This window comes from Salvelinus sp. IW2-2015, unplaced genomic scaffold (genome assembly GCF_002910315.2).
Source record: "Salvelinus sp. IW2-2015 unplaced genomic scaffold, ASM291031v2 Un_scaffold2805, whole genome shotgun sequence".
Classification (NCBI taxonomy): Eukaryota; Metazoa; Chordata; class Actinopteri; order Salmoniformes; family Salmonidae; genus Salvelinus; species Salvelinus sp. IW2-2015.
Window position 1 is genome coordinate 72,895 of NW_019944105.1, and position 9,025 is coordinate 81,919.

Consider the following 9,025-nt stretch of genomic DNA (forward strand, 5'->3'; position numbering starts at 1 on the left):
TTTGGTCATAAAGTCAGTCTCGCTCTTAAGGAGTTTCGAACCTCACTGAGTAAATGACTAAACTCACCAATAGAGCTAAATGCAAGTTGGTAGGGATTGCAATTTATGCTAGCTAATCATGTCCCCTGTATGCCATGCCTCACGTCCAAATACGCCCCCATATACCCACTATCGCTATCCCTTCATGAATGCGGGCGCCGTTTCATCAATGAAGGAACCGAAGGTTATGGCGATTTGAGTGACGAGCATCGGCAAAAGACATGATGCAACATAATTGCAATCTCCAACCCAGACACTTCATTACTATCATTCTGAGCTTTAAACATTTACTCACTGAGCGGTTCCAAACTCCTTAGACGAGACTGACTTATGACCAACATATCTTTAACACTTTCTGTAGTAAAATTTTAGAATAACTTAGGAATACTATCATGCTCTTAAAGAACAAGCATATCAATGTCACATAATGGCCGTTTAAGGAAATGAGTTTTTTTTTTTAGGGCAGTCCGCTCTTTAACCTCTAGGCCTAAGGACGAGCGTCTGGAAGAACCAGGGGTAGCGTCCCCACCTGGCCTCGACTGTAAACATTATGTCACTACACTCCGTGGAGTAACAACAGCTGCGAAAGAAGAGCACAGGACGCTGGACAGAAGTACTAGCACATACACGTACAGGTGCGGTACAAGTGGACCGGGCTGGAACGGGGTACAGCCGGCTGAAAGAGCAGAGGTCTAGAGGCGCTGCGTAAGACATCTACGACCTACAGGGTCAACACACGCAACTGCAGAGACGAGTCTACGGCCTCTAGTCTATCTAACTACAGGATAACACAAAGCTGCGAAGAGAACAGAGGACCTCTGACGATGCTTAGTCATCCTACACTTACAGGGTAACACAGCTGGAAGGAACAGGGTCTGACGTCTAGTCATCTACACTACGAGGTAACACAGCGAAGAGACAGGCTGACGTCTAGTCATCTACACTACAGGGTAACACAGCTGGAAAGACAGGGTCTGACGTCTAGTCATCTACACTACAGTAACACACTGGAAGAGACAGGCCTGACGTCTAGTCATCTACACTACCAGGGTAACACAGCAGGAAGAGACAGGGTCTGACGTCTAGTCATCTACACTACAGGGTAACACAGCTGGAAGAGACAGGGTCTGACGTCTAGTCATCTACACTACAGGTAACAGCCAGGAAGAGACAGGGCCTGACGTCTAGTCATCTACACTACAGGGTAACACAGCTGGAAGAGACAGGGCCTGACGTCTAGTCATCTACACTACAGGTAACACAGCTGGAAGAGACAGGCTGACGTCTAGTCATCTACACTACAGGGTAACACAGCGGAAGAGACAGGCCACTCTACCACACTACAGGTAACACAGCTGAAGAGACAGGCTCACGTCTAGTCATCTACACTACAGGGTAACACAGCTGGAAGAGACGAGGCCTGACGTCCAGTCATCTACACTACGAGAGTAACACAGCTGGAAGACAAGGGTCTGACGTCTAGTCATCTACACTACAGGGTAACACAGCTGGAAGAGACAGGAAGAACCTCAGCACAGGGCCTGACGTCTAGTCATCTACACTACAGGGTAACACAGCTGGAAGAGACAGGGCCTGACGTCTAGTCATCTACACTACAGGTAACACAGCTGAAGAGACAGGGCTGACGTCTAGTCATCTACACTACAGGGTAACACAGCGGAAGAGACAGGCTGACGTCTAGTCATCTACACTACAGGGTAACACAGCGAAGACAGGGCTGACGTCTAGTCATCTACACTACAGGGTAACACAGCAGGAAGAGACAGGGTCTGACGTCTAGTCATCTACACATACAGGGTAACACAGCTGGAAGAGACAGGGCCTGACGTCTAGTCATCTACACTACAGGGTAACACAGCGGAAGAGACAGGTCTGACGTCTAGTCATCTACACTACAGGGTAACACAGCAGGAAGAGGACAGTCTGACGTCTAGTCATCTACACTACAGGGTAACACAGCGGAAGAGACAGGGCTGACGTCTAGTCATCTACACTACAGGGTAACACAGCTGGAAGAGACAGGGTCTGACGTCTAGTCATCTACACTACAGGAACACAGCAGGAAGAGACAGGCCTGACGTCTAGTCATCTACACTACAAGGTAACACAGCTGGAAAGACAGGGCCTGACGTCTAGTCATCTACACTACAGGGTAACACAGCTGGAAGAGACAGGCCTGACGTTCTAGTCATCTACACTACAGGGTAACACAGCTGGAAGAGACAGGGCCTGACGTCTAGTCATCTACACTACAGGGTAACACCAGCTGGAAGAGACAGGGCCTGACGTCTATCATCTACACACAGGTAACACAGCTGAGAACAGCGGTCTGACGTCTAGTCATCTACACTACAGGGTAACACAGCTGGAAGAACAGGCTGACGTTCAGTCATCTACACTACAGTAACACAGCTGGAAGAGACAGGGCCTGACGTCTAGTCATCTACACTACAGGGTAACACAGCTGGAAGAGACAGGGTCTGACGTTAGTCATCTACACTACAGGGTAACACAGCTGGAAGAGACAGGTCTGACGTCTAGTCATCTACACTACAGGGTAACACAGCGGAAGAACGAAGGGCCTGACGTCTAGTCATCTACACTACAGGTAACACAGCTGGAAGAGACAGGGCCTGACCTCTAGTCATCTACACTACAGGGTAACACAGAGCTGAGAAAAGACAGAGACCTGACGTCTAGTCATCTACACTACAGAGGGTAACACAGCTGGAAGAAGACAGGGCCTGACGTCTAGTCATCTACACTACAGTAACACAGCTGGAAGAGACCGGGCCTGACGTCTAGTCATCTACACTACAGGTAACACAGCTGGAAGAGACAGGCTACGTCTAGTCATCTACACTACAGAGGTAACACAGCTGGAAGAGACAGGGTCTGACGTCTAGTCACTACACTACAGGGTAACACAGCGGAAGAGACAGGGCCTGACGTCTAGTCATCTACACTACAGGGTAACACAGCTGGAAGAGACAGGGTCTGACGTCTAGTCATCTACACTACAGGGTAACACAGCTGGAAGAGACAGGGCCTGACGTCTAGTCATCTACACTACAGGGTAACACAGCTGGAAGAAGACAGGGGCCTGACGTCTAGTCATCATCACACTACAGGGTAACACAGCGGAAGAGACAGGCCTGACGTCTAGTCATTCTACACTACAGGAAGAGACAGGGCCTGACGTCTAGTCTCTACACTACAGAGGTAACACAGCTGAAGCAGACAGGGCCTGACGTCTAGTCATCACACTACAGGGTAACAACAGCTGGAAAGGACAGGGTCTGACATCGTCTAGTCATCTACACTACAGGGTAAGGTCCAACTACAGCAGATTGTAGGCTCTGGTATGAGGTTCTGAACACACAGCAGAAGTGGATTTAGGTCTAACTACAGCAGAGTGGTCTGTAGTCTAACTACAGCGAGTGGTCTGTAGTCTAACTACAGCAGAGTGTCTTAGCGTTCTAACTACAGCCAGAGTGTCTGTAGGTCCTAACTACAGCAGAGTGGATCGTAGGTCTAACTACAGCAGAGTGGTCTGTAGGTCTAACTACAGCAGAGTGGTCTGTAGGTCTAACTACAGCAGAGTGGTCTGTAGGTCTAACTACAGCAGAGTGGTTTGTAGACAGCCTTGAGAAAACCATACTGTATTGGTAACGTCTGTGTCTGCCTGCGTGTGTCTTTACCCTGAGTATGTTGTCTCTGTGGCTGTCATTGTTAAAGAGGAAGGTGGTGAAGACAGGAACATGGACGCTGTCAGACAGCACGGTCAGGTAGGTCTCGGAGAACTGGAAGGCCGGACCGTGCTGCTGCTGTAGTTGCCACACACATTCCAGGAGGAGCAGGAACACTGGAGACTGACTCTGAGAGGATGGACACAGGGACACGGTCGTCACCCACAGTTGTGTTCTTTAAAAGGTATAAACCGCAGGTCTCACAAATCCTTGATTCCCCTACAGTCCTTGATTCTTGAAAATTCCTCACTTTCTCAAAGCTCATTGGAGGAGGATGTCCAGGGGAGGGACATCGGAGCCGTTCCTCCAATAAGCTTTGAGAAGYAGGCGAGGAATCAAGGASGSGAGYAATRAAGGTTTTGATGGCTAGTTTAATTGTCAGACAACAGAATAACCAAGACACACAGATCCTACCTCCGCCTTGTCCTTGAGGTGTAGATGGTTGGAGCGATCCAGGAACGCATGTCCTCCTGCCACCCACTCCTTCTGCACCAGACTCTGGAAGCCCAGAAGAGTTCTGTAGTAGGGGTCCAACATCAACTGGACCAGGCTGGAGACCACACAGCACAGGTTGACGTTTCTGGAGAGAACATACAATTAACACCAGTACAGGCTAACAGCTCCTCTGATATCTTATACAATATAGAGTAGACCAGTACGGTCTGACAGCCTCCTCTGTACTAACCAATATAGAGGACCCCATACAGCCCTAAGAGCCTCCTCTCGGATATTATAATATAAGAGTAGGACCCGTACAGGCTAACCGCCTCCTCTGATTTATACAATTAGATGTAGGACGCTAAGGTCTAAACAGTCCTCTGATATTATACAATATAAGAGGACCAGTAACAGGTCCTAACCAGCCTCTCTGGATATTAAATATAGAGGTAGGACCGTACAGGCCTAACAGCCTCCTCTGAGTCCTAGACAATAAAGAGGACCAGTACAGGTCTAACAAGTCCTCGATATTTATCATATAGAGGTAGGACAGTACAGGTCAACAGCTCTCTGGTGATTAACATAGCGTTGCGTGACCAGAAGGTCTAACCAGCCTCTTGGTTTATACATATAGAGGTAGACGCAGTACAGGTACTAACAGCCTCTCTGATTATTATACAATATAGAGGTAGGACCCAGTAACAGTCTAAACAAGCCTCTCTTGATATTATTACAATTGAAGCCCATACGCCCTAACCAGCTCCTTGATTTATAAAATATTAGAGACCATACAGTCCATACAGCCTCCTCTGATATGTACAATATAGAGCGCCAGTAACGGCCCCAACAGTCCTCCTCTGGTATTATACAATAAGAGACAGCTACGGTCCATAACAGCTCCTCTGATATATATTTCAAGTATAGAGGTTAAGACCCAGTACGGCCGCTAAATGCTCTCTGATATGTATACAACCCGTATAGAGAGGACCCAGGTACGGTCTAACAGCTCCTCTGAACTTATACGTATAGGAGACAGTAAGTCCTAAAAGTCACTCTCGAAGCTATTATACAATATAGAGGTAGGACCAGTACAAGTCTACAGCTCTCTGCATTTATACAATTAGAGGTAGACCAGTACAGGCTAAACAGCCTCTCTGATATTATACAATATAGAGGTAGGACCAGTACGGTCTAAAGCCATCCTTGGTATTATACATATAGAGGTAGGACCAGTACAGTAAAGCCATCCTCTGATATTTAACATAATGAGGTAGGACCCGTAGCGCTAACCACCTCTCTGATATTATACAATATAGAGGTAGGACAGTACAGGCCTAACCAGCTCCTCTGGTATTATACAATATAGAGGACCAGTACAGGCCTAACAGCCTCCTCTATATTATACAATTAATGAGGCCAGTACAGGCCTAACAGCCTCTCTGATATGATAATATGAGGTAGGACCAGACAGGTCCTAACGTCCTCTTGATATTATACAATATAGAGGTAGGACAGTAAATACCAGCCTCTCTGTATTATACAATATAGAGGACCAGTACAGTCCTAAACAGCTCTGCTGATATTATACAATATAGAGGACCCAGTACAGGCTAACTTCTGATATTATACATATAATGGAGGACCAGTACAGGCCTAAGCCTCCTCTGAATATGAATCAATATAGAGGACAGTACAGCGCCGTAACAGCTCCTTGGTATTATTAACATATAGAGGTAGGACCCAGTAAGGTTTAAAGCCTCCTCTGATACCAAACACATATTTAAATGGTAGACTCAGCAACATGACGTAGACACAGAAAGTAAACAGCATAGTGGGTCAATTTCTTCAACAACTAAGAGCATTAAAAGCGCGAGGGTCAACTTCTGTTGTTTTGGTGCCCTGGCTACCACACTGTAAACAGCAGATACTGTGTGCGACTGAGGAGCAATGTCTTGCATCATCTCAATATCACCGGTGCCACTCGTGGCAATGTCATTTCGCTGAGTTTACCTTCAATTCATTTAAATAGTTTTTATTGAGGATAGTCCACTCAATAACGATTGCCACTGCTCTCCTGAGAGTCATTGTAGGACAAAATGTTCTTAAGTAAAGTAAATATAAAAAATATGTCTAACAAAATGTCAGGACACAGGATCTGTGTGGCCAACCCTTGTCAAATAAAATACAACCTTCCTCAAATAACTGGTCCTTACCCATAATGAGAACATTAGTGTTTTCCTTTTCCAGGCACTCGACTACCTCCACAGCCTTCTGGAGACACTGTCTGCAACACACAAGACATTGGCTCGCCGCGTGAGACAAGATCCTAAACAAATACATTGGTAACACTGGACAAATACACTCAGTGGCCATTTTATTAGGCACACCCATCTAGTACCGTGTCAGACCGACCCCCCCCCGTTTCCAGAACAGTCTGAATTCTTCGGGAGTATGGATTCTACAAGGTATGGCATTCTAAAGCATTTCTCGATTGGTATCAAGGGACCTAACTTCAGCCAGGAAAACATTCCCCACACCACCGCCACCGGTGACACCAGGCAGGATGGGTCCAGGCACGCCAAATCCTGACTCTGCCATCAGAATGATGCTACAGGAACCAGGATTCGTCAGACCAGGAAATGTTTTTCCACTCCTTTAATTGTCCAGTGTTGGTGATGGCGTGTCCACTGGAGCCGCTTCTTCTCGTCTTTAGCTGATAGGACGGGAACCCCGGTGTGGTCGTCTGCTGCCATAGCCAATCAGTGACAAGGACCGACGAGTTGTGCGTTCCTGGATGCTGTTCTGCACACACCACTGTTGTACTGCATTTGTGACCCGCCTGTCAGGTTGCACGATTCTTGCTATTCTCCTTCGACTTCTGTCATCAACGAGCTGTCTCCCCCCCCCCCCAAAGGACTGACGCTGACTGGATGTTTTGTTTGTCCCACCGTTCTCCGTAAACCCGAGACACTGTCGTGCGTTGAAAGCCCAGGAGGCCGTTCGTTTCTGAGGTACTGAATCCGGCTAGCCTGGCACCGACGGCTAGCCTGGCACCGACGATCATACCACGCTCAACGTCACTAGTTTCGCCCATTCTAACGTTCAACCGAACAGTAACGATGACTGTTTTAATATAGCAAGCCACGGCCACCTGGCTCACTGTCTGGAGCAGCGAACGGGGTGGTGTACCTAACAAACTGGCCACTGAGTGAACATTATAAAAATAAAAATAAACACTGGACAAATAGTAGTTAGGTTTTTCAAAATCTCACCTGATGATGTCCAGCCATCCACAGTTGTCAAGCGAGGAGAACCATTTCATATCGGACATCCAGAACTCTGTTGTATTGTCGATGAGGAAGAACTGTTTGAACTTGTTGTAAGACAACAGGATGTCCTGAACGGCAGGAAGTGTGTCGGACAGGTCTTCTGTCTTCACTGAGTACAGGTGGTTGTGAGCCACTGCCGTCAACATTCTGCAACACACCTCACAGTGTTACACAAAAGTCGGTACATTTTAATAAATTTTTTATGTAAAKAAAAAAAAAAAAGGGGATCTACGGACTGGAAAAAGGTCATAAAGTCACAACTTTGATAAAATCAGTACATACATAAGCATTCATCACTATTAAAAAACAGACAATACTCAATACGGTGTAACCAATCAGGATGTCTTTTACTTCTCCATGTAGGTTTGTGGGACGTTGTCCTCTTGTACCAGGGGTATAGAGGCGGCTTTAAACAAGGCACAGCCGCTATGATGAGACCAGCACCACATCTGAACAACAAACATCAAATACATTCATTTATTTGTATATTGACCCATACAGAAAGTGAAGAGTTACGGGTCCTATAATTAAAATGTGAGATATTCAATTTAAATCAAGTACCAGGCACAAAACGACTTAGAATTTTTTAAATAATCGACACATACCGGTAATCCCTTTCCCTGGTACTTAGTCAAGTCTTCGTCCGAGACGTTTGATGGGACTATAAAAAACTGAGGCAACCTGCAGGAAATAGACGTGTAGCTTTGGTTTACTCATAACATGATAAACCAGGAAACAGAGGAATCCAAGATAACTACAGAGTACTGCAACCAACATGTTGATTAGGATGCAATGTCTTGATATGTAAACTAGCATGTTACAGCAGTTATATTGCGTACGGCATTGGTCAGACTTTTTTAAAAATGGCCGTACTTTGGAGAGAGCTCAAAGTTGCTGTTCTCCGAGACCACTCTACAGTTTCCTTTAGTTCTCTTCATGTCCTGGATCCAGTCCTCCACGGAGTCAAACATCACAGTCTGATTTTTTCTCTGCACCTCTGGAAAACACAAAAGGTACTGTCATTTCCAATGCCCACCCTCCTCACGGTGTGAACAGGCCATAGAAATGCTGTCTATGTAATCTTCACTTCTCTCTGTATRTCTGGAAAACACAAAAAGGCAGRGTTACTTACAATGGCTCTCTACAGATCTGTGAATACATCTGTATTAGTCATCGTCATGGTTTCCGGTCAACATTGCCGTACATTTTTTGATCGTCTCATCGCTGCAACTCCCCAACGGTCTCGGAGTTGACCCGCCAAAACGCGCTTCTTAACACCCGCCCGCTTAACCCCGGAAGCTAGCCAGGTTAGAGAACGATGAGCCAAGTAAAATCCCCCCCCCATTGATGGATGTTTGTTTTTTATCATGTGGTAACTATGGTGTTGTTGTAATGTGTCGAACTCGTGCTTTGCTTTGTCTTGGCAGGTCGGCAATTGTAAATGAGAAC

The 9,025-nt window shown here is 46.4% G+C and overlaps 1 protein-coding gene across 1 annotated transcript in view; it reads right to left on the bottom strand.

Annotated features, from left to right (window-relative positions):
* The window catches only part of mtmr12 (myotubularin related protein 12), a 20,271-nt gene that overhangs the window by 7,649 nt on the left and 3,597 nt on the right, over window positions 1–9,025 (bottom strand). Inside the window, exons 2-9 of the mRNA XM_070440667.1 lie at window positions 8,450–8,592; window positions 8,182–8,257; window positions 7,928–8,025; window positions 7,520–7,723; window positions 6,461–6,531; window positions 5,252–5,258; window positions 4,224–4,389; window positions 3,762–3,938 (exon numbers count right to left, since the gene is read on the bottom strand). Of these exons, the coding sequence (XP_070296768.1) occupies window positions 3,762–3,938; window positions 4,224–4,389; window positions 5,252–5,258; window positions 6,461–6,531; window positions 7,520–7,723; window positions 7,928–8,025; window positions 8,182–8,257; window positions 8,450–8,592 (942 nt within the window). The remainder of the gene's footprint in view (window positions 1–3,761; window positions 3,939–4,223; window positions 4,390–5,251; window positions 5,259–6,460; window positions 6,532–7,519; window positions 7,724–7,927; window positions 8,026–8,181; window positions 8,258–8,449; window positions 8,593–9,025) is intronic.